Source organism: Pholcus phalangioides, unplaced genomic scaffold (genome assembly GCF_987345545.1).
Source record: "Pholcus phalangioides strain wild (caught in Gottingen) unplaced genomic scaffold, Ppha-v1.0 ptg000009l_1, whole genome shotgun sequence".
Taxonomy (NCBI): Eukaryota; Metazoa; Arthropoda; class Arachnida; order Araneae; family Pholcidae; genus Pholcus; species Pholcus phalangioides.
Genome location: NW_028301602.1, coordinates 57,671,326 through 57,697,306, shown reverse-complemented (window position 1 = coordinate 57,697,306; position 25,981 = coordinate 57,671,326). Strand labels below are relative to the sequence as shown.

Genomic DNA, 25,981 nt, shown 5'->3' with positions numbered 1-25,981 from the left:
CGTTCAACGAAGAATGCTATTTTTGCTGTTTTACTTCAGTTTGAATCACGATTTCTAAAAACTATTGATTGTATCATTACAAAAATTTTAATATGATATTCTGCCATATATTGTTGAGGTTGTGAACTAAAATTTTAAGGTCCATCACATACATTTGTTTAATAACAGTGTTTTTATACACATACACGATATGTTAAATGAGATTTCAAAAAATTCGCACGTACATCAATAGATTTAAGTGTAACTAAGAGCACATGCGATACAATCCCAATCCGGATTTTAGTTCATAATATGCATCATCTGAATGTACTGAGAAAATAACGTGTTTCGAATCTTGCATTAATGTTGCTTAAAATTTGACATAGAAATGACTTTTTCATTGAAAAATAACATAGGTAGTTCCTCTCTCGAAAATTTAGTATTATTTTCACCATTTTCAGTCACTTTCTATCAAAAAATGTGATTAAAGTACCCTCCATACCTATTTTATAGAAAAACTTTCTATAAAACCCATTTTATAGAAAGAGGTAATCAGATACCTTAATGCAATTTCCTTTGATATAGTCACGCAATTATCGCTTACGATCAAAAAAAAAAAGTTCTGTCAGTCTTCGCTCAGTTGGCGATAGTTTCGGATATTTGGCGACTTACTTAGAAGAATGTTTTCTATCAGGGTAGAGTGAGGCGTGCGAAGATATCCGTAAACCGGAGGTGGAGTTAGTTATTTGATCTTGTACATTGGAGGCTGGCTCCGAGCTCTCTGTTAGCAGCAGCCCCATCAACACGTGGGTGTCCCGTTTTTGATACCATAGTATTTCATTCTTATTAATTCTTTCAAATATTGCGGAGACACAAAATTCTACACTCGTCTTTTTTCCCCCAAATATTTATGAAAAGAAGAAAAATGGATTAAAGTGATAAATGTTCGATTAATTTCATTGATAAAGCTTCGGGGTATGAAATAGTTACGTTCGAGTCTAGAATGCAGTTTACTGAATATCAATACACTTATGATTGGAGATGATATGTGATGGTGAAGTCAAACTCAACAAATAGGATCTCTTTTGAATTTTAGTTTTGTTATTGGACTAGAATAATTATACACTGATACGTTTGCCGTCGGATCCGACGGTGTCGGGCGAGGGATGCCCAGGATATTCGGTTCGATCGGACGACCAACTTACCGGTGCGATGGTGTCACGTCATCATCAGTCAGTTGTCGCCCGAAGGATCCTGGTGTGCGTCGTTTTCGTCCTGATGATCGTCACCTTGTGCACGGTAGACGTCCAGATGCTGAAATCTGGATCGGATACAGAAATCAGCGAGGTAGAACGAGGAGGAGGGCCGAAGGAGGAGGAGAGGGCATCTTCGCCCGTTCCATCAGATGCTGGAAAATCTCCACAAACGAGCCGAAGGTTGTCCTATCACGACGAAGAGGAGAGCTATTTTTTTCCGGACTGGGAGCAATCCTATGATGATGACAATTCTGTTAGGACACCAATATCTCCCGATAAAGACATTGACACCAATCAGAAATTTTCGGATGATCGCCGCCTGTCATCATCCCCATCGGCATCGAGGACGATTCTAACGAGGCGACTGCCGCATGCGATCATCATCGGAGTGAAGAAAGGTGGAACGAGAGCTCTCCTCGAAATACTCAGGTTGCATCCGGACGTCAGGGCACCCGGACCCGAACCGCACTTTTTCGATAGGCACTTTCATAAAGGCATCAAATGGTACAGGTGAGTACCACTCAAAAAAAAACCTTCTATTATCGATTTCCTTTAAATCTTTATCTACCTCATTATGAAGTGTTTAATAAGAAAAAAATGATAACAAATATAAAAGTACAAAAATAAATAACTATTGCGGTAAATTATTTGGTAGGTCATTTTAGTTCTAATTAAAGATAAAAAAATACGTTTTTTTAACGATTAGTTAATACAGATTAGTACTAACTTTTTTAGGGTTCTTAACCTTTTCAGCCGCGACCCAAAATCAACAAGATTACCTTTGCGACCCATGGGACAGTTTGTTCTTCAACATTAGTGACGCATTAAGAAAAGCATTTGTAACAGGACTGTAAGTGGATTTGTACTACACATTTACGCAGAGCTGTCCCTTAGAGGTGTGCAACAGGTGTGGTCGCACCGGGCCTCCGCATTTTGTGGGCCCGCAATTACGGTAACAATAATTTCTTTCAAAAATTCTGAATTTCTATTAATTATGCATTTTCATCTAGAAAGAAATGGCTCCGGAATTATTTCTTTCATAAATTTTGAATTTCCACCAATTTTGAATTTCTTCTGCAATTGTTTTTTTTTTTTTTCCATTTTCGAAAAATTCTGAACTTCCATCAATTCTGAAACTATTTCATTCATTTATTCTGAATTTCCATTAATTCTGAAATTATTTTTTTCTTTTATTCTCAATTTTTACCAAATTAATATTATGAAAATTCAGGGTTATTGCATTTACCCTGAGTTTTCTTAGTATTCATTTTCTGAATTTTCCGATTCCCCTCTCTCATCAGCTGGCACGGGGCGGCATCGAACAAGGAAACATGGGAGTCAATAGTAGCTACGCCTGAGAAAATGCCTCAGTCAGTCAAGCAGTCTCTCACAGGAGAAAAAAATCGGGACTAAGCGGCCTCTGAGGGCGGTCCTGATTTAGGTTGGTGATCCATAACTTAAGAGACCCTGGCTATTAGTGTTAATTTGTATTACCCATCTCATAAGCCCCTGCGAATCAGGTTTGGATCGGGACCCATAGGTTGAGAGCACCCTCGAGTTAGTACATAGCAAATAATCAACTTGGTACTACTTATACCGGCAGTAGATAAACGTTTAATTTAAAAGCATGTTTTTTTGTCATGTGTATCATATATGACATAGGAGGAAAATCTCAATAAACATGATCCCGTTGATGATACAATACAATACCTAACCTAGATCAAAGATCAAAATTGATTTCTGACCAACATTATTGATCATTAAATGCATTTTATCGTTTGATACGTTGTTGAGGGGAATCAAACACCACGGGATGTGTAATAGAATTTTCAGTGCCTTAATCTTTGCGATAAACTTTTGGAAATAAATTTTATTGACGTTTTATTGACGGATTCTGAAGAGAGAGGGAGCTTGATATCGCGAGAAAAGTTTTTTATTTCTTTGGCGTTTCTCTTTATTACGACGTCTGTGGGTTGAGCAGTTCGTGTTTAATGACTTCTTGCCATTAGTCTTATCACCTGCGTTTTATTCGAGGTTTTTTCTTTTAACATCTTGTCGTAATCTTATCAGTTGTGAGTGATTTTGTTCGCAGCCCATTTCGTTTTACTTCATCCCGACCAATCTCTCTCTGTTCTCTTCGGATGCGATTAGCTTCTTCTTCTCTGTAGAGTTTTAGTTCCATCTCAGTCTGAGCAAAAGAAAGTTCCATTCCCTCTTGAGTATGTGAGATACACAAAGAGGGCACCGAAACTACCTCAAAAAAAGCGGGGGGGGGGAGGGGTAGGAAAGAATATTCCAGCAGCTTGACTTTTTTTTTGCTGTAAAATATCATAAGCGCATCATAAACAAGTTACTTTTATCGTAGCATTCGCTCAACATACCATTGGGTAAATGAGAGTTGTAAAATATATACTATATATATATTTTTGGTATTTATCAGAACTATACCGACAGACAAATTAGAGATTTTGCATGGGGAAAAAAGAAATTCAAAAGGTACGATTATACTGAATGAAAGACTACGGGTGGCCATTTTAAATAATCTGAACCTGATAGTTTAATGATTAAGACTAGAAAAAGATTTGGATCCTCTTATTCGAGTCGTAAAAATGAACGTGAAAGATTTTAGTAGAAACTATTGAGTTTTACTATAATGCGGTCTTGAACAACAAATAAAATGCATGATATGTGTTGGTGATTGCGAATCATAGCAAAATGAGTGTGATAAACTGGAATTTTAAAAATATAGTAAAGTTTCTACATAACGAACTTCTATAAAAAAATTTCTACCGGAACATTTCACGTCAATTCACCGACATGAGAAATTACTCTTCTATTTTTTACGAGTTCTGTATAGACTATATACAACCGATTCGCGATAAGTCGAACTCCGATAACTCGAATATCAGTTTAAGTCGAAGTTTTCACTGAGCCCTAGAACTTTTCCGTATTTTCGTTGTAAAATTTTCCCTTAACTATTTTTCTTCCATCAAGGTCGAAGTTTAGGACATGAATATAATTTAGCATTTATGAATAGAATTTAGTATTTAGCAATAGAATTCAGCAGATTCATTTGTCTGCTTGCAAAAAGTGAATGACTTTCTCACGAAAGAACAAAAAAGAGAGAGGCAGTCAAAAATCACTGTATTTTTTGATAGAAAACAATCTTGTATACACTTTATTTATTATTCGTTTCATTTATACGAGTATCAATTATACGCCCGTTTCCATAATACATTATATGTTCATCTAGTTTATTTCTAAATATTTTTATTCAATAATTAAATTAAATATTATTAAATTAGATGACTCATCTTTTCGAATTTATTTATTTCCAGTAGTTTGATGTTTTTTACTAAATTCGTAAGTTATTTAGAAAATTCATCTGTTATTTTAGAAAATTCATCTCCCCCCCCCCCCCTCCCTTCCTGAAATCAGCATTTCCGATAAGTCGAACTAATGATAACTGTAAGTTTTTTGTCGGCCGCATGCACATTCGACTTATCGAGATTTGACTGTATAGTGTATATAGTGAGTTTTTTGTGGTATGATGTGACTTCGCTGTAAGTAGATCTGGTTGTGATCAGCGACTTTTGATTTTTTTTTTGCTGACTACAAGTTGAAAATCACTTATGAGTAAAGTATATAATTAAGTTTGAACGTGATTAACATATAGATGTGGTGGTCGAGTGGTTATAGTGCCGGACTCGTGATGCGAGAATGCGGGTTTGAACCTCACAGTGGTGGTCGGCTGAAGTTGGTTTTCTGTGGTTCCCAACTTCAAGGCGCAAATGCGAGCCGATCTCCCCGTTAAAAAGTCTCGCCACAGAGAGCAACAGTCCTACAACGGTAAATCATTCAACCATAACACTTCACTCATAGTTAGAAAAACTGGGGGCAGATGACAGCACTACACATAACAAGCATTACACCGATCCATGATGTTCTTAAGTCAGCCACCTCGTTGGGCAATTTGCCTGTTGTGGCGTTGTATTTGTTTGTATTGTATAAGATCAATCTAAGTCATCTAAGTCATATTAAATGAGATTATACAAGTATTCATCAATTTTTAAAGAACTCGGAATTGTATGCAAACCTCTCATAACTGAAATACGGTCATAAATAATGAGTAACCCTTCATTATAAAAAAAAATTAACTCTAACTTATTCGATAATAAAAAGGTTAACATGGTCTTTTTCGTTGTCAAAGTTTCGCGTTCAGGCATTCAGATTTATAAGAAATTCGAATTCATTTATTCAATTTATTTAAATTTTGAACTTACGATTTATATGTTTCAAATGTATAATTGTGAACGTAAAATAATGAATTTAAATGTAATGTTGGCAATTGTGTGAATATGAAGTCTCCTGCATTTATATCTGAGAGAATTATTTCCTTTTTTTGAAACAAATACCTTAAAAATAAGCGAGTGAAACTGCAGTCGAAAATGTTTTTTTCAATATGATCAACGTGGATATTATAAATCTGATACTGATTTGTCTTTAAGTTGTTTAGTATATTAACCTGCAAGTAATTAATCCGTTCTCAATTTGATGAATAGTGATCTTTTTCTTCTTCGAATAACTCGTGACCGTCGCGCACTGATGCTTTCTGAAATTGAAATTGAAACTTCGCATCAAATTCTAGCATGTTTTTTCGTTATAACGGGGAGGAAAAAAAATAGTAAAAAAAAGAAATTATGTTTAAGTTTTAATAAATTAAGTTTCCTAATTTTAATTATTCTCTTGGAGGAAGAAGAAGATGATTCTTACCTTTAATTCAACACTCACATTGAACTCTCTGAGGCATGCTTACTTAGGACCATGAGTCTAAAACTTCCACACTTTGCTACATAGTGTCCATAAATTCATATGTTTTCTGCATGTAATCTCAATGGCTTTTTTCTATATAGGCTTCTCTCTCTCTAAAGTTGTCGTTACCTCACAGAAAACACTGATAGTAATAAATGATCTGGCTTGTATAATTTCAATCTTAGAATTAGATACATACTCTGGAATATTATTTTCATTATCCCAAGTAATTGTTGCTTACGTCGAGATTGAATGAAAAAAATTCCAGTTAAGTTATTCATTAATTCTTTTTGTCTCGATGAAAATGACCAAGCTGAATTTTTTTTTTCTGTCTGACATGATGCATCTCTTTGCTACAGTTCTGGAATTCATTATGGAATAATGAAACTAGAACCGTAGGCTAAATTTAGTGCGGAGGAAGTTAGTTCCCTTTCTTAGTCACAAAGATGGGAAATTGCCTCCCAGGTTATTGCCTATGGTACACAAACAACGGCCCCATCGAGACAATCCGGCCCATACGAGAATTTTATCCATTCCTTTTAGAAGATTTAGAAAGTAGTACTACTATTACAACCCTTTCAGACGCTATATGCACAAATGTGATGGTTGCTTTTTCTCACTGTAGATTTTTTAACTTCAGGGATTTGAGCTTGGAGTTGAGGGATTGTGTAAGTTTGGACTTGGAAATATGGTGAATATGAACTTTGGGGACTTTCATCATAGCGAGGGCAGCACTTGAAGTTGAAAACTTTCAGGGGTTTTTTAAGATCGCTCCCAGGAGAAAGTGCCTTCGAGAAAAGTGGAATTTATTACATAAAATTTAGCAATTTTTTTTTCTGAAAATTTTTTTATGTGAATATGAATATACCCTGCATCATCTTGGCTGAACATATTAGAATGAGGTGGATCATTTCTTTACATAAAAAACTCCAAAATTTGAAAAAAAAAATTTTAAAAATTCTAATAAGATCTGCTGACATTTACGTGTTCAATGATGTATTTTTTGAGTATCGAAAATGCAAAAACATCTTGAAAATTCAAAAAAGTGAATACTCTTGTCTGAAAGAGGTAAAGTACGATAATATGAGACCTCTATACGAAATGAAATCACGTTATACTACTAACATTGAGACCGAGGTTATGACAAAAGACTTCTGTGCCATTAGAACAAGCACAGTTGCATACTTCGACTCACAAGGGTCTCGACCAGCAAAAAATAAAACTAAAAGCCTGAACTGAGCTTAAAACTCTAAATCTGAAGCCTTAAAATCTACGAGCAAATACTAAACAGTATTCACCTTGTGAGCTGTGAGCTTGGAACGAGGGACGAGGAACTAGGAACACACGAAAAAAAACAATGATTTCTTTCATTAAATCAGTGACAACAGTGATTGTCGTCATATATAGGCCTAAGCGCCCCCCCCCCCTCCCTCCACTACAATATTTGCCATCATCGCGATAATACCTACAGAAATATTTTGTTTGAGGATCCTTCCCTCCCAACATTTTGAGCACTTCCGACATTTTCCATACCTATACGCCTCTATAATTGTAAAAATGTCCTGAGTACTGTATATATTTGTGTTGCGAGCGAAAATAATACAGGGTGTTTCAAAAAGAATCATGCGATTTAAAAAAATTATAACTATTCTGTTTTTAATCCGTTGTGATCGAATAATGTACAGGTAGAAAGAGAGAAATCTCGAGTTTCACGCAGTTGCCGCCAGGTAGCGCTGACGCTCTTCCTTCGGCCGCCACTTCAGTGTTTGTCAAGATTGGCTTTTCCCACAGTTAGAAACCGATTCGGATGACTTCATTTTCTAGCAGGACGGTGCACCACCACACTGGAGCTTGGACGTTCGAAAAATTTTGAACAATCGCATTCCTAAACGATGGATCAGCCGTACGGGACCTGACGATTCAGTTAAACATCACTGGCCTTCAAGATCGCCGGATCTCACAGTGTGCGATTTATTCTTGTGGGAGTTTATAAAGGACTGCGTTTATGTGCCTTCCCTTCCAGCTACATTAGCCGAACTGAAGATACGCATAACAGCAGCCGTGGAAGCAGTGGATGCAAACATGCTCGTAAAAGTTGGGACTAATTTGACTACCGTATAGACATATGCCGTGCATCCTAAGATGGACATATTGAGCACCTTTAATTTGGTTTGTAAAACAACTTTATGATTTTAACGCCATGTAATATAAAATTAATCTGAAGTGTCAATATTATGTGTTCAATATGTTCTCCAATATACGCATTTCAAATCGGGTGATTCTTTTTGAAACATCCTGTATTATTCTGCATAGAGTGCCCCGTATCGTACCATGCTAATTGATTTTTGTACGAGTAATCAATATTGTGAAGATGTGAAACAAAATAAACACAGGTTTCCATTTCAAATGGGAAAGTTTGCTTCTAGGTACATGGGACGTTTTCAAAAATGAATTACACGTGTAACTCGAGGTACCCCCCTATTTGTTTACATTAATTTCGTAAGTATTTTTCATTCATATTTAGCCTTTGAAGAAGTAGTTCAGTTCTTATACGTCTCGCAAAAAGTTACCCTGTGCGGAACATGATCTGAAAGCTGAAACGTTTGTGCAGCCACAGCCTAGACCAGGGGTGTCTAACTTTTCTGGTTTTTGGGGCCCTATAGGAAGAAAAAAAATTGGCAGCATTGAGAGAAAAAAAACTGCTTCAAGCAGCACTTAAAATGCAAATAGTAGCTGGTGTGGTAATAGCATTTTGAACTAAAATTTACAATTCCAAGTCGAAAAAAATTATCTTACTCTTTTTTACATTTTTTTGGAGTAAAATAGTACTTGAAATCTACCGAAATCGTATAGATATAAAGTCAACGCTGCTTAATGTGATCACATTTGAACTCAAGGTTTCTGATAACAATAACCGAATGATAAGTATATCCCAAAAAATCCCGGTTGCAAGTGTGGTGACCATAAATTCTGTTTGATCGAACGAGACGTATGGTAAACGTTTCGGTAAAACGGGACAACCGTTCTATATTCTATTTTATTTTTTAAATTCTAATTCGAGACTTTTCCCCTTTAAATCATGCATATTGTTTTTCTGTTTAACTATTGCGAGACGTTATAATGGAGCTGTCTAATGTATATTAAGAGAATTACGATATTTTTTTAATGCAAAATACGTTTCACATATCCCCTGAAAAAGTCTGTCTGAAAAAATAAATTTGAAACTGGTCAATTGAAAGAAACTGATCAAGAACTTAAAGAAAGGGCTTTTTTTTTCGTGTTGCTTTCACTATCGGAAGGCCACGTGGAGCAAAAGCAGCTCCACACGTACATTGATAACAGAGAATAATATTAAGTACGGAAATGTTTGTCATAAGGGAGAGGAGGAGAGAACACTTTCTAGCCTCTTTCTAGCCTACATAGTCTTGCAGGCTGATAACTATAACTTACAGAGAAAAAAATTAGTCTCGTTAAGTCTTAGTTTCAAAATGCGCAAAAAAAGCTTTCAACGGAAAAAAAATTGATCGCATTATCCGAATTTCCGATAACTCAAACAAACCTTTTTCCGTGTAATGATATTGATCCGTTCCTTGCGAAAGTGATAACAATACCCGAATGATAACATTATCGATTATTTTAATAAGCGACTTTGACTGTATATATGTATATCTATACCGTTCGGGTAGAGCAAGATTTATAGAATATTTATTTATGCGAGGTTGTGAAAATGTTTGTTGGGTGGCGTTAATATCTGGTCCGTACAGTCCTGGCCTAGACCCTCTTCCTGGGGAAAGTATCAACCATCGCGTTTGCTCACTCGTAAGCCTAAAGAAAATATTCACCTCAAGCAAAATTCATAGTAAATGGTTACTTGGACGTGTTAAAATGTCATGTATTGTGAAACTAATACTAACTTAAAAAAATAATCTTAATGATGCATAACTAAGTTCGAGAGGGTGTTAGGTCATAGAGATTACAATGCACGGAGCAATTGCGTACGCACACATCAAATCGTTATTATCTTGTTCTGGTTGTTGTCGGTCATTAACTCGTGCACTCAACGTTTTCTTTTTTTCCTTGTTTTCGTTAGAAAAGTGTATATATATATATACTGTATTAAGTAAGAGCAGTAAAGAACCGATCAAATGCCTCAAATACCATAAAGATGTCTTACAGCATTAAAAAGAAATTTTTTTGTTCGTTTTACGATGCCATATTTCTGTCATATGTTACAACCAGAAGAACAGAAAGGAAAAGAAAAGAAAAAAGAAAGATGGTGATTGCAGACTTAAGAGAATGAGAAAAGGGAGTACGTATAAGTTGATGATGAAGACCAGAAATTGAGCATTCGCTGCGTGTCTTCCACCGAAAAAAAAAGTGTCATTTCGGCTCTTTGCACCTTTCGCCCACAAAAAACAATAAATTTCGAGAGGATTTTTCCAATTCAGCTCTCATCGTTGTTACGTGTCAAAAAGCGCTTGATGACTCACTAATGTCCATGTCGCCCTTCCACGTATATAAAGCTTCACTAATTTACTTGTCGGGGGCATGAAATCGTAAAATTTGCCCGTTGCTGGCGTCGCTCGTTTGTCAGACGCCAGACCCTTTTCGGTACAAAATATTTTCTTGTAGCTACTACTTCAGGGGAAGAGACGTCGACGGATGCGAGATGCCTTGACTAATATTTCAGAACTTTCAGGTGCTAAATCTCACCGAGGCCATTATAAGATTTTTTTTAAACAAAGCGATAAGACAATGTGCCGAAATCTCTTTTATACACTGAGGCTATTTCACATAGGAGCTAGTCAAGATAATATCCTCGACATCGTATAACGAATTCAGTTGCGCAATCCAATTAAAACACTGATTTGAAGTTGGAAGTTTTTTGTTACGTTAAGAGAAGAAATTTTTTAAGAAAAAAAAACACAATGATATATTTCTGATGTAATCATAACGATCAAGTTTTTCTCCGCAATTTTCCGTTTGAATCCGTATGATTCAAATATGGCAATATAATGATTTTATACTGTTTTTTTAATATCTCATTAAAATTTTAAAACTTAAAAAAAGAAATTTTTTATGAAGTTAGTGACTCATTCGGTTCTACTCTCTCCTGGTCCATACCAGTACAACAACGGGGTGATATCAACCCACTTTCTGCAATATTGGTTTAATCCTCCTCAGCGACGTATACGAGATATCTCGCCGAACCTGATGCTTTGTATTTCGGCAACTAAGAGATATTTCTCTTCTTTAAAACCCTCTTATTTCTGCAATGACGAACCCAAAGAGATTTGTGAATTCCTCTTCTCCGTAAAACGTGTTCCCCCCAACCTGTCAGATCAACTGCCAGTGGGTGACGTTACGTTCGAGTGTCGCAGTGGACGGTGCTCGTCTACCACCATGAGGACGGTAATGAAAATTTAGTATTTACTTACCGCTTTAACCCAGCGGTTCTCAAACTTTTCTGACTCGCGGAGCCTTTTTCAGTATATAATGTATATGGCGGAGCCCTGTTTAACTCGAGTCCTTTTTTAGTATATTATTTATATGCGGTACCCTTTAGGAATTTTTGTTTGTTTGTTTATAAAATTTATTGATTTATTTTATTATCCTTGAGTGGCCGCGGAGCCCCTGGGAAGTGCACACGGATCCCCGCAGAGCACCGGTTGAGAACTGCTGCTCTAACCTAATTATCGCCAACCTTATACGAAATACATATACTACTGTGTTTTGCACTCCTTTTTTTGCATGTTCAGACACTGAAGAAATATGCTGTCGCTTTTGTATTTCAATATCATGTTTTGCTCTGTTAATTCAAATTTTGGTGATAAAGGAATATAAAAATGCTTCGCAGTCTACTAATTTTTCCATATATCTCATCTAAGCAAAAAGAACAAGTTATATGCTTCGTATCCAATATCTGTAATAAACCAAGAACCCCACAGAAGCAAAAAGCAAACACGAAGCATAAACTATCTGAACGTAGTTCGTAAAACACAAAGGATCCTAAAATGCAGAGAACAGACGAGGTTATAATAACATGGCGTTTCCAATCCGATTGAACTGATATACGTGGGTTGATGTCTTCCCCAGGGGGCATGTTATATCTGAAGCAAAAAAGGTTAAAATTAGCCCATTCAATCTACTCTTTGAGTGCAGATGACTTTATTCAACCGAACGCACTTCCCCGTTAATATTCCCGAGGAACTTCTAACGTATAGGGGAAGCGTTGGACAAAAAGAAAAAAAAATTGCGTGAGGACAAAAACATCCGTGGCAGACCACATGAGTGCAGGTGACTGAGTATTTAAGAAATATTCGGGAACTATGACTCGAATTTCCCGGCATGCTGGCCTCCCTCTCTGTTTCCAGGCAAGCCGGCTATTGAGGGGAAACACGATAATAATTATGAAGAAAGATGAAGTATTTCTCTTCCTTGGCTTATTGATCTCTGATTCGGGGGAAAGCAAGACCGTCATTTGTGGCAGTCAGGGGCGGGAGGGGCTGTTTCCCGCCCCGGCTTTAGAAAATACACTGAAATGGTATATATGTGTATGCAAATATATGTGTATTCATATATTGAGCATATGTCCTTTGCCTTTCCCCCCCCCCCGGAAAAAAGTTGAAATGACGGCCCGGACAGCACTATTACCTGCTCTTCTGGGGGGGAAAAGTGGTATTTTACAGAGTGTTTGGCTATTTCCACTGTGCCAATTATAATGCGAAATAGCGGAATTCATGAAACCGATTACTTAAGGGGTTAATCTATTTTCATAGCCTCTGGGTTGGATTTATGTCAAGACTAGGTGGTTGTCATTTCAACTGTCGGCATGATCCTTCGTGCTCTTTCAACTAATACAGTACAGTGATCTCTCACTTATACGTTTCTCTCAGTTATAAGACAATTAATTATTTGCACTCAATAATTTTTAGGTAAATAATGCTATTTACCTACGCATAAGTGAGAGATCACTATGTTTATGCAGTTCGAGAACAACACACTCCGGCATTACCATCTTTAAAATTGTCCATAAGATGGACGCACACTGTTAGGTCAACGGGAGAAAGACCAATTGATTCAACGAAATTTCTCGGTTGCCCTAGATTTGAGTAAAAGGACGTAAAAATGCAAGACATTAAATTTCAGCTGCTATAAATATCTACATTTTTTTACTCATTAATTATAAAAACAGCTGCTACAAGTATCAAAAGTGAGATATAAATGTATAATTTATACGCAAAATAGACAGAAAGCCTACACACAAATGCATTCTACAACGTCTTTTTTTTTCCGCAAAATAAAAAAAAGTTTCACGCAAATTTTTCACGCATAGATGACGCTCAATCACGAAATATGTACAAGAGAAAAGCAACAAAAATTTAACACCCAAGCAATTTCAGAATCTTGGTTTTCCCCCACAAAGTAACGTACGGGATAAATAATAAGAAAAAAAAGATAGTCTCTTCCTTGTTTTATTATTCTCCGATTTGGGGGGGGGGGGGAGCACAAAATCGAGAGGAAATCTTCTTGAAAAAATATGTGGCATTTTACAGAGTAGCAAACAACCGAAAAATTGTTGCCCTGTCTCTCTTGAAGCCAAAAAAAATTCTGCTGCCCTTTCCCAACTTTTCTCCGATTTTTGAATTAGAATATGCCAGTGAATATTGCACTTAGAAACGTGGGACTTTTTTTGTTGGCATCAGAACAGACAGAACAACAACTTTCTAACTGGATTTTTTGACACAGGGTAATATAATAATAAGTTAGTTTTTTAAATTTATGACGCATTGTATTTTCACTTGAAAAACTGGTACAAGGTGATTTCTGAACACACTTTAAACATTTTATACCTCTATGAGACGAACGCTTGATGAGATAAAGGCCGCATTAGGACTTGCAGGACACCCTGTATAGTGGTCGATGTATATTAACAGTTGTCATGTTAATCATGCCATTCGATTAAGCAGGGAAGGTTAACACTTCCTTTATGGGAATATTCCGGAGGATTTTATCCATATAAAGTGGAGTATCCGTTATCCGATTACGCGGAGGCGACTGTACTTTTTCAGAAATCAAGCTCACAGGTTATGCATTTTGGCATTAGAATTCACGGATCCAAAGACAGTGGGGGCGCAGGGTCGTCATTTCAACTTTTTCCGGGGGGGGGGGAAGAGCATGTAGTTAATGTATGCATATATATATACCATTTTTAGTGTATTTTCAAAAGCCGGGGGAGGGGCAACGGCCCCCTTAACCCCCCCCCCCAAATAACGGGCCTGAGGGGTCTGAAATTTTCTTTGGAAAGAAAAGCACTAGATTTTTTTCACTTCAATTGGCAATGATCTTCAAAGGGCAGATTAAGTGTTCCATACCAGTACAATAAAATAAATTACCACTCGAATGACGTTATCGGTTTGACTCTGTGGCCTAAAGCATTTCAAAATTGAAGCTTGGTTGGGGTTGCACCTTTTTTCTTTTTGGGATGGTGAGATATGATGAACTTTCAATCATTGATATGTAACAATAAATAAACATCTGTATATCATGAGGTTTATGACATTCTGTCGCAATCTTGGAAGTTTTTTAGCGTGATATTTCTTCGTGTAAGTAACCAAGGGAAATAACCTTTTGGATCTCTCAGTCAAACACAAATAAGAGCAAAACAAGAAAAAAGAAGATAATGGTTGCAAGAGAGGGATATATTATTAGATTAGTTCAATGTCTGAAATGATCCGCGGAAAAGTCTTTATTTTGGAGATAAGCCTGAAGGAACGCAGATGCTCGTGTCATAATTCCATCGATAACATGAAATTTCTCGGTTCACCTTTTCCTTCGTCACCTCTTATTTATGTTTTGGCGATTTATTTATTTTTATTTGAGTGTGCACGAGCCTCCTTTGATCGGTCCCGTGATTCTTGAAGGATGTCTGGAGACGATCTTATACAGCTCAGCGATCGGTTTAATTGCATGTCAAGACGGAAATTTATTTATTTCGTTTCAAGAGGGGGAAAAAATGAAGAGGGTCATTTTTTAAGGTCGTGAGAAATAGACGTTTTTGTTCATCGATTGCTGGCATCGATCTAAAAAATAGTTTTTCTTTTGCTTTTCTTGATATGTAAATTGCTGAATATGTATTTACAATGGGATCCAGAAAATTCGCCTCTCACATTTCGTCGGGGCTAAGTGAGTGAGTGACGGCATAAGTAACCAAATGAGTGGGGGATTGACCATATGAGTAACCAAGTGAGTGGGTGAGTGACCACATGAGCGACCAAGTGAATCGGTAAGTGATAGTATGAGTGGATGAATGACAACATGCGTGACGAAGTGAATGTGTGAGTGAGCTGGTGAGCTAGTGATTGAGTCTTCATATGGGCACTAACTCAATCGCTCACGCAGTGTATCTCCCCAACTCGCTTGGTCACTTATATAATCACTCACTCATTCATATGGTCACTCATATCATTACTCACCCACACGCTTGATCTCTCACGCGGTCAATCACCAACTCACTGGATCCCTCACTCACTCATACGGTCACTCATACTCACCCACACACTTGATCCCTCATGCGGTCACACACCTATCACTTGGCCCGTCCGGGGCGAAATGTTAGGGGCAAAACGTTGGGGATGAAATGTTGGGGGCTAAGTTTCCTTAAACCATTTAACAATAATATGTACCGATGAAATTATTGATTGCTTGAAAATCGTACCATTGAAAACGAATATCAATTTACCCCATTGATCAACAAAAAAAACTTCAATCTCTTGCCGTCATAAACTGGAAATCTTACTACATAGAAAAATGATGATTAGAGATCAGTTTTCTTCTTCGGAAACGAATGCTTTCGTTGATTGAATATTCAAATTGAAACAGGTGTCGCTCAACTAGTGAATTCTTTTCCACCATCATTATTATTATTATTATTATTTATGGAGTCAAACGTCTCGGAAAAGCGAGGCTTAATTAATATTCACCTCATTTGTATGCAGTGCCGTTGCTCGGACTAAGACATAATGAAAAGCATTCATTAACGCACGCCGCTGAAATAAAAATGACAGGGGCAACGTGGGTTCATGGACCCTTCCACTGTAATGTGTCACCTTATGTCATTTTCTTGTCGATTGAGCAGTTGTTTCATAATTAGTAACTGTTATTACCACATTTCGTTGTGTACATTTTCAAACGCGGCTCGACGAGAGTTGGGAACATTGGGATCTAACGAATATAATAAACTTGCAGCACCACCTTGAATGTTTTGCGGTTAATCCGTGGAAAATATTTTCAGTAGTCCTTGCTTATATCCGGATTGTTGTCGCTATGTGGTCGTGTGGTCACAGTGATGGACTCGCAACGCAAGGGCCAGGATTCAAACCCCACCGCCGGAACAGTGGTGGTTGGCTGAAGTTGGTTTTCTATGTCTTCCAACATGTAGTCGGGAATGCAAGCCCGTCTCTCTACAGCTAGCAACAGGCTTACAACGGTACAAAAATTCAGTTATTACACTCCTCTCATAGTTTGAAAAATTGATGACAGCACTGGAATTCACGCACAACACTACCATACTACTACTTGGACTTTGTTCAGGTATACATGCACAATTCATTCGGTAGTGCATCGGCCATGGCGATAGAGCGGAGTGTGCTCGGTTTGAAAGAAAGACCCGAATTATCCTTATTTCGCAAAAAAGTAAAGGAAGTTCTCAATCTCTTGATTTTTGAGTAAGTATACGGTTTATTATCATGCGAAGAAAAACAAGCATTACAATACTGTACAAAGAAAATCTGTCGGAGGCTGCTATTACACTTTAAAAGTTTTATAAAACTTGACAAACCAACAAACTCATCGGTTGCATTTGCTCGAATGTAACCGATAAACTTATTGGTTGCGTTTTTCAAGTTTTATAAAAAAACTTTTAAGCGTAACAGCGGCTTGAAGATTGGATACCTACAGTTGCGTTGGAATTTGTTCGAACTGGCGAGGTTACTAGATTTACCGGGTATCACATAAACTCTTAGTTTCAAAACTCACAAAAGAAAGAACTGGTATGTTTGAATGCTGTTTAAAGTTATTCTCGCGAAGGGGGTTTGTTTTTGGTACAAAAAAAAGTTCAAATTTTTGTTGATAGAGGCGCTGCATGAAATCAATTCGCAGCATTCTGGATCTGTACCTTTCTCCAATCTCTTCTGTGTACGAAACGTTCGTAAAGCTTCAGCTGGCGATTCGTAGCTGAGGTAAAACAACTTCCCCATTTGTGCTCTATCCACCAATGTCAACATCACAGTAAAAAGTTTATGTAAGTACCAGTAATAGGAAAATTCAGAAACAAGTTTTTAATCGTACACCCTGCATTTTATAGGACTCTCATTTGCATATCTCCAGTGATTCGCTTTCGTGCAGCGCCCTTTATAGACAAAAAGTTGAACTTCTTTTTCTATACCAAGAAAATTTAAACTATAAACAACTATTCCCTCACGTGAAGGGGGATTTGAGAACTTTTGCAAACACACACACACAGCATTCTAATACAGGGTAGTTATGAATAAGCTGACACCACTCAGATGTATGCAGAGTCCATTCTGATGCAGTAGTGTCAGTATAAGTAAACTGACACTACTGAGCTTAATTATACTGACAGTACTCCGACATATGTAGAGCCCGTTGGGGTGGGCGCATTTCATTGAAACTTGTTATATATACGTTATTTGGACCATGGGAAAAAGATACAATGATAAAAAAAGAGCCACTTTTTCACCTGGTGTTCAAAAATTCAACTTTTTTTTTATTGAATCTTTCTTTTCTCTCTCCCCATGGTCCACTTACCGAGGGATTGAGGAGGCCAATAGGCTCGGCACTCCCTGAAAAAAATGTAGTCTGCTCACAGTCAGTCAGGTCCATATATCCTATATATATTAAGTTTCATCAAAATACCTCCATCAGAATATCAGAATGTCTTTCTCGTTTTTATCTGAGTTCCATATTACGCTGCTTTGCTTTTAGCTTTTTTTATTATTATTATTTTTCATTGGTTTAAAACTAGTTTTGTGAAGTCATGTAAAGAGAAAATGGATCAGCACTCCGATTAGATTTTATTTTCTATTCAACATTTGATTTGGAATTATCATGTCTGGGCGGTTTTTTGGCGCGCTGTCCAATCGATTATACTCGGTTTTATTTTCGTTGATCTGTCAAGTGAAACTGATTGATCAGCCACTGTACAATTAAAAGATACATTTTTTCCCCCTTTCTCTAGAAATGATTAGAATCTATTTCGGTGTCACGATGACGATCAGCTCCATCTTAGTCATTTGAAAAGAGAACTGGAAAAAAAAAAAGAAACGCTACGAAATATCTGAAAATAGAAACGTCTTTTTTATTTTTAAATTGAATCGTTCATTTTATGCAAGGAACATGATTTTAATCATATCTAAAGTATCGGGATTTTCTCATCGGCCATCCGAAAAAGTTCCTTTTCTTTTATTCTTTCTTATTACACTACATTATTTCATATTGCAGTGTATCAGGGGCGGTTTCAAAGACTCTGTCTGTGGGGAGGGTAATTTCTTTTCAGACAGGAGTTTGCAATCCCGGGAGGGGGACTATGTTATAGAAATTTTTCTTTCAGTGTGGCGTTTTCTTCCTGTGGGAGGAAGGGGGGTAATTACCTCGATTACCCCTCCCCCTGTGAGCCCGCCTCTGCAGTGCACGCCGCTTGATATGATCACATTGAAACGTTATTTCTGATTTAAAAAAAACGTTGTTTTTTTTTCAAACGGGATTACTCCATTTCCTCTCCCATATACAGTGCTCGCCGCTTAATGTGATCACATCGGGATACGGGGTTAATGATAACAATAACCAATCGATAAGTATATACGAAAAATCCCGTTAACAAGAACCACGACCATATGTCTCGTTTGCTCGAAAGGGACGTATGATACATGACTGATTTCAAAATTTAAAATCGTGCAGGTTTCTTTTTTTTCATATTGTTGTTAAAAGGGACTTTTTTCTCTGTAAACAAAAAATTCAAAAAAGTGCCAACTCAATATTCAATCGCTTTCTTCTCCTACCCAGGAGTAGAAAGCGGATTGCATCTTCCGATTATACTTCTTTTCAAAAATCCTCCTCGAATTTTTTCATATTGACACTTCTCATATTCTAACTCAACCTTCCCACTTTTCCAATAGAATCAATCATTCCCAAAAATTGAAACCCATCTTTCCATCCACAGATTGTTTCAAATTTGGAGCAACCTCCCATTCTTGATTGTACAGCACAACAGTTTCCGATTTTATTTGTAACTTACACCGTCATCTCTGTTGTATTTCACAATATCTCATTCTCTTTTATAGGACTGGGCCAAACAATATTGTATAAATAATAAAATATGAAAAAGGAAAAAAAATTGATAATAGAACCGAATTCCTGATAACTACAAACGAATTTTTCCCCATGTTATGATATTGGTCCGCTGTTTTTTTTATAGCAATACCTGAGTAATAACATTATCCGTGATTCTAATAAGCGGCATCTACGATATTTTAGAGTCCATACAAATTTTCACAACGATTATTTATAGGCTGTTGCTTTCTGAAGAGAGAATAGCGAAAGGCGTCTAATTTGAAATACCATCCATATTGGACAAGCCGTCGCGCAGATTTCGGTCATGACATCCGGAAAAAGATTGGCGTAGAACTTCAAAAGGACGGAAGTAAAAGTGAAAAAGAATTGAACCCAAGGAAAAGCTCTCGAGAAATATTTTCTCACAAACGTCTTCTAAAATTAAAAACTAAACGTAAACAGGATTTCCATAAACATCAATTACCACACAATATTCGTTGTGCAATAAATAATCGTAAACCGTTTACACATGCTGTACATCCAATGTGAACCTAATCCACTTTGCGAGGCAGAGGCTCATTTGCGGAGGAGCAAGAGCAGAGGTAGAAAGTTTTAAGCGGCTAATAATGTCGCGTTAAATCATAACATTTAAGCCAGAGAGAATAATATTTTATGTGTTACGGTCCATTTACAATGCACACGGCTTGCATAAACAACAGCTGTTTTGACGATCGAACATGGCACGTTTAATAAAAATGTGCAATAAATATCGCTTAGCTCAGAGGAGGAAGTGAATGGAAACTCTCGGAGCAGCAGCAGCATCTTAACATTTTGAAGGACCCTCTTAAAAGTGGACGTGGCGTAACTTCCGTGAAAGGATGATGCGCTAAAGGCGGGCTCCAAAATAAGTCACATTAAGGCTTTATAACTATCTCATTACTCAAACCAGGTGTTCGGGCTATTGTTCGAGCCAAAGAAAGAAGAAGAGCAGTGTTTAGGCACATATGAGGATTATGAGTTCATATTCCTCCCCACATCTCGCAAGAACATGCTCCTCCTGATGGTATCTGAGAAGATATGGCCGCACCCTCCGCTATAATAAATCCGTTACGTCCATCCGGGTAATTTGTCACATGGTCTCGGCCTCTTGCGCAGTACTCTCACAGGTAAGTATCGCATCATGTTGTTGCGGGGAGGTTGCGAGAAACTGCTATTTTTATTACCGCGACGAGATCTTTCCCTCCTACTTTTCCTCTAGATTCTTCCTATTTTTCGACACAGAGAAAAGAATTCTGTTACTTTTGATACATATAAATTTAAGGATTAACTTTTCTAGAGGAGTCCTCCCCCGATCTCGATTCTTTTCAATAAAGGAATTTAGGGACGCAGTCGGCTCTTTTGTCCTATTTTGTGAGGGACCCGCTTTTCATGCTCTTGTCTGATTGAGGTTAATGGGTTGTGAACCCGAATCCAATCTGTGGGAGGTTATTTATTGATACCCGATAATTTTTTAACATGATGCTCGTTGTTGACAACACAGACTACGCTGAACTTCGGACATCGTTGGGCACCTAAACACAGACTTCGTTCCCTTTTGTTATATATTTCGAATATGATTAAAATTTCAAAAAATTCAGAATCTCATCTCTTTTTTTTTCTGTAGGGCCTGTTACCAATGGACCTCTATGCTTGTTTTACCGGACACCCACCAACATCTAAAGTAAATACTATAATTTACTATCAGATGTGGTGACCTTCTTATCTGTAGCATTATAGAGCAGGGTATTTTCTGAAATCTTCTTCGCTAATTATCAGAGAAACCTTTAGCCTTCAGTTTCAGTTCCGAAATTATGAATGCACTCCAAAATAGCCTATAATGTTAGGAATGATTGTTAGAATTCTAGAATCAGGGCCGCCACTAGATACTTTGTCATCCGGAGCAAGCTTGCATTTTGGCACCCCTTGTAATGTGGAAGAAGCAGTTAAAGGATGAATTCGACGCCCCCTTCTGATTCAGCGCCCGGAGCACCAAACCCGTCTGCTCTCCCCCAGTTGCGGCCCTGCCTAGAATGATAGCCTATCATTCTAAGACTTCGCGATTACCACTGTAATATTGGCATATTTTTTATTGATGTAATTGATGATTTTAGAATTGATATCGCTGGTCATCTCAGATGGCACCAAGAGCCACGGAAAAGGCCATGGATGATTAAATACCGTCGTTCTCAAAGTGTTCTTAGCGTCTATTAAGGGGCTTCATCAGGACCGTAGCCAGAAATGTCTTTCTTAGGAGGAAGAGCAGACAATTAAACTTAATAACGTAATTCCATGTACTGTTTTCCCCCGAATTAGACAGCATGCCGTGAAAATCGGGGACACAAGCTTTTTGAATGTTGGTGTCTGGTCCATTCCAGGCGTACCGGGAAAAGCGAAGTTCAATAAGGATCACATAACGCATTCAAAAGACCGACACCAATTTATATTAATCCTTTGAGCTACACAGCAGAAATCAACAAACAAGCTTCAAAACGCCATTTTTTTTAAAAGAAGAAGGCTTCCTTCTGATTTTCAGCAGGTGCAAACTAAGAGGTATAGGGGGAAAGTATTCCATTGAAAAATCAATTTTACAAACATTCGGGTTTGTCAATGCTAAAGTAAAGGGCTTTTAAGGAGGCAAGATATCTCGTCCATGCCGCTTAAAAGATTAATTACTGAACAACTAAGCGAATAAGAATAAAATAACAGTTCATCATTGTAGCAATCATTTTTTGCATGGGAATTTTATAATAAAAGTCGAATTATAATTACTTATTAAAATAATTTAAATATAATAATTTACTTATTGCTATAATTTAATTATTATCATTACAGATATGTATTGTATTTATTTATTTTTTGCACGTTTCTCTGCACGTTCAGAGACTAAAGAAATATGTTGTCGCTTTTGTATTACAACGTCATGTTTTGCAGTGCAATTATTAAATTTTTCACTCTGCTTCTTCCGATTTGACACACGTGATCAAGAAACAAAAACATTTTCGCAGTCTAAATTCAAAGTTTAAATACTTATGCTTTCGTTTAACTCACCTAATCTACGCTGTGTAACTGTAGGGTACCAAGCGAATATGTGCTCAGTACCCTACATTTTCGATAAATCAAGATTTGTGGAATCAAAAAAGCAAACGTAAATCTAAGATGATCTGGATAGTTCGCAAAACCAGAAAGTATCCTAAAATGCAGAGAACAGACGAGGTTCAAATCAGCCAATTCATTCGATTCTTGGAGTCTAGATACTGTATTTGAAAACTATCCGGAATCTGTTACTCGAATTTACAGATATGCAAGCCTCCTTCGATATTTCCTGGTATACCGGCTAACGGAGGGGGGGACGGGACGGTTTATATATTAGTAAATTAGTTGTTTTCTCACATTTCGTGGGAGAGAATAGAACCCCCAGATCCGCCTCGTGGCTATGGCATTGTTCCTTTGAGAAACAAAGTTTGGTATGATGTCTTGTCGAGCCAAGGATATCGATAAGTGTTCCTTGTCAATGAAAAAAAAATTGCTTCTATTTATACAATAAAATCATTTCATTAAGGTGCCGCAAGTAATCGGTCAAAGGAACCGCGGATGATGAGAGTTTGAGCGTCATTGCTTTAAACGCTCATGCTTCAAAGGAATATATCAAGCATGTAAATGTTTTTGGCATTTACATCGATTTTAAAATAGTTATTTATTATAATTATACAATATTGTTAAAGTTATTAAGACATTAGATTTCGCGATTTTAGATTTTAGACATTAGATTTTACACAAACCTAATGATACTTCATTGGTATAAATACGTATTCAGATTCGGGTGTCATACTGGCAGTATTATGCCGTGACGATTTGTAAAAGACGGATTCGCGTTTAAACTTACGGCCGTTTAAATGATAAAGCCCATTGTCGTCGTTCGCCCCCCCCCCCATTTCTGACTATAACAAAGCCACTCGTACCTAGTCAAATGCTACGACTTGTATCAGTATTATGGAATTGAAAATTTGAAAATGATCCTCTTTCTTCTCTGAACAAATCATCTTCGAGGAGAAAGTCACTCGATTACTGCTCCAGTTGACTTTCTCTGAAAAATCGGGATGAGCAGCTATTTCAGGTGAGAAAGCACAGATGATGGCGACTGAGAGGCGACATTCGCCCAACAGACCGAAAATGACTAAAAGCAAAAGAGTCAATGCTTAAAATTGGAGCTCTGTGAACTCGGTTCCCGGTTTTATCTTCCCCATCGATTCTCCATGTATCTTTTGAGAAAAGTTTCGCTCTGTGCCCTACTCTTTCTCTCTTTTTTTTTGCCGGTTTTCAATGTCGAGACCTCTTCGTCATCTGTTGGTATTGTCTCCCTTTGACGGCTCAAAATAGCCTTGTCAGCGATAAGCGAAGGTGGAGAGAGTATACCGTCGTGGATCGAGTAGAGATAGCACCAGGATATTATCCCTCAACCATGGCACGCGCTTACTTCTAATTATCCTCCTGATCCTAATGGAGTTAGTCAATGAGGTACAGTGTTTTGTTTTCAACGGTATCGATGAGAGCGAGAATAAAAACCTTTCCTGTGTGCGTGTGTGTTTGTTTGTCTCTTAAGGACAACGCCTCGGCAGCTATTGTGTGACAAGTGGAAACTCAATAAGTTCGAGAAGAAGGGGAATCCCTTCCCTCTCTCTCGGAAGAAGAGATAACAAAACCCTTATAGGATGAGAAAACACAAAAGGAGGCCGAGGAGAACAAGCAACGGTGGTGAAATGATGATGATCATCATTAGCGATTCACTTCAAACTCAGCGGCAAGACGTTGCTTGAGAGCGAAATGACGATGAAAAAGCTTCATACTTATTTACGCGTGTGTTGAGAACTGCCTGCTGAGAATGAGATGATGAGATTCGAAATTTATACTGAATTCGAAGACAAACTTTCCTCTTTGTCCCTCTTTATCCGCCAATTACCTGCAGCTGTGTTTTGCATCCGTAAATTGTCTAACAGCAAAAAAAAAAAAATAAAATACGTTGAATCATTGGCATTTTTTGTGATCTATCCCTTATAAGAATTTCAAAAGAGCTCATGAATTCTGAAGTGCTTATGAACTCGGTATTTCCAACTCACTTCAGAGATTGAAATGTTTCGTCTCTTCAGTAATGAATGGCATAAATGCAGATGTAACACAATAGAAACCCGATAACCAATCGCTAATTATCAAAATCTCACACAAAGCGAGAATACGCACCATACCTTGAAAATTTTTGTCGTTCTTATGACTTGAAATGATTGAATAAAGTCTTTCTCGTTAAATGAACATTTTTCTAATAAGGTTTTGAGAGAGGAAATGGAAATTTATGTAAGGCAGATAACAAAGAATAAAAGCTTTATTCTTCTGGTGCATTCGAAATACCATCCTCATAGAATTCAGACGGTTGGAAGACAAAAGAAAAAAAACCATCTGTGTCTCTTTTGATAACATTACAGTAAATGATTTTAAATATAAAGAATTTTTATGAGAGTAACGAAATGGATATGCGATGAAAAGAGAAGGCAGGCTTTCACGTTCTAAAAAGCCTCGAACACAGCATAACAACCCGAAAAGTATGGGTTATATTATGAATATGCGATGTTTAGTCAATATAGGTGGATGTGATAAAAGATTATTGAATTTGTATTTGGTGACCAAAGAAAATTGGAACCATTTTGGAAAATTTTCCTTCAAAATGTATCTAATTTTTTAGGATCGTCTTATGTACGAGTTTTCAATCGTTTTGATGGTCCTCAATCTTTACGTTCAAATAACGTAATTAAAATTGCGTTTCTAATATTTTTACGTTCAAATTTTAAAACTATAAACTTGAGTGATTTCTTGTCACGTCATCTCTTTAAAATTTAATTGCCATTAATCGAGTTTTGTAAATAGTAATCAATTAACAAAATAACGGTTGATTAAAACCTTCTTAATCATCGACGAGGTTCTGTTTATGGTATGCAGTATAAGAATCGTACAAAAAAAATGTATCACAGTATGTACATGTATAACAACACTAGTGTAAAGAGGCTTTTCCCGTTATTCCGCAAAAAAAGCCTCTGTTAGGATTATATGTTCTAAAATCTCTCCAAGTGCCATTCTTCAAGGCGCGTGGCTCGCTTTCCGGGTTTATATAATCGTTTTCCCCCCGCTCTACTTTTTACTTAAAACTCCGCATCAACACGGAAAGATGCTACTATGACACAACGTACAACTATACCGCATTCCGCCGGCACGTCTTTCCCCTCCCCATTTCGAGCTTTATGTGTCTGTACATGCATATAATATTGGCGGAACCCCGGTCTTTCGAAAAATCGTGGTAACATATACACACACACATATTTTTCATAGTGGCTGTTAAACTTATGATGTGTGGTGCCGGCAATTAGCTTCCAGCAGCGCTTGCAGGGGGTCAGGTTCACTTCCTCCGTATGATGTAAACTACTTAACTTCTCTTATTTTTAGTGGCCATTTTTGGTTACTTCTCTTCTATATGTATCTGTAGAGAGTTTATTTTCATTCCT

General features: G+C 37.2%; 1 protein-coding gene across 1 annotated transcript in view; it reads left to right on the top strand.

Annotated features, from left to right (window-relative positions):
* The first annotated feature begins 701 nt into the window (after positions 1–701).
* LOC149083371 (heparan sulfate glucosamine 3-O-sulfotransferase 6-like) overlaps positions 702–25,981 on the top strand; it is a 71,069-nt gene continuing 45,789 nt past the window's right edge. Inside the window, exon 1 of the mRNA XM_089236643.1 lies at positions 702–1,745. Within this exon, the coding sequence (XP_089092769.1) occupies positions 1,192–1,745 (554 nt within the window). The 5' untranslated portion in view covers positions 702–1,191. The remainder of the gene's footprint in view (positions 1,746–25,981) is intronic.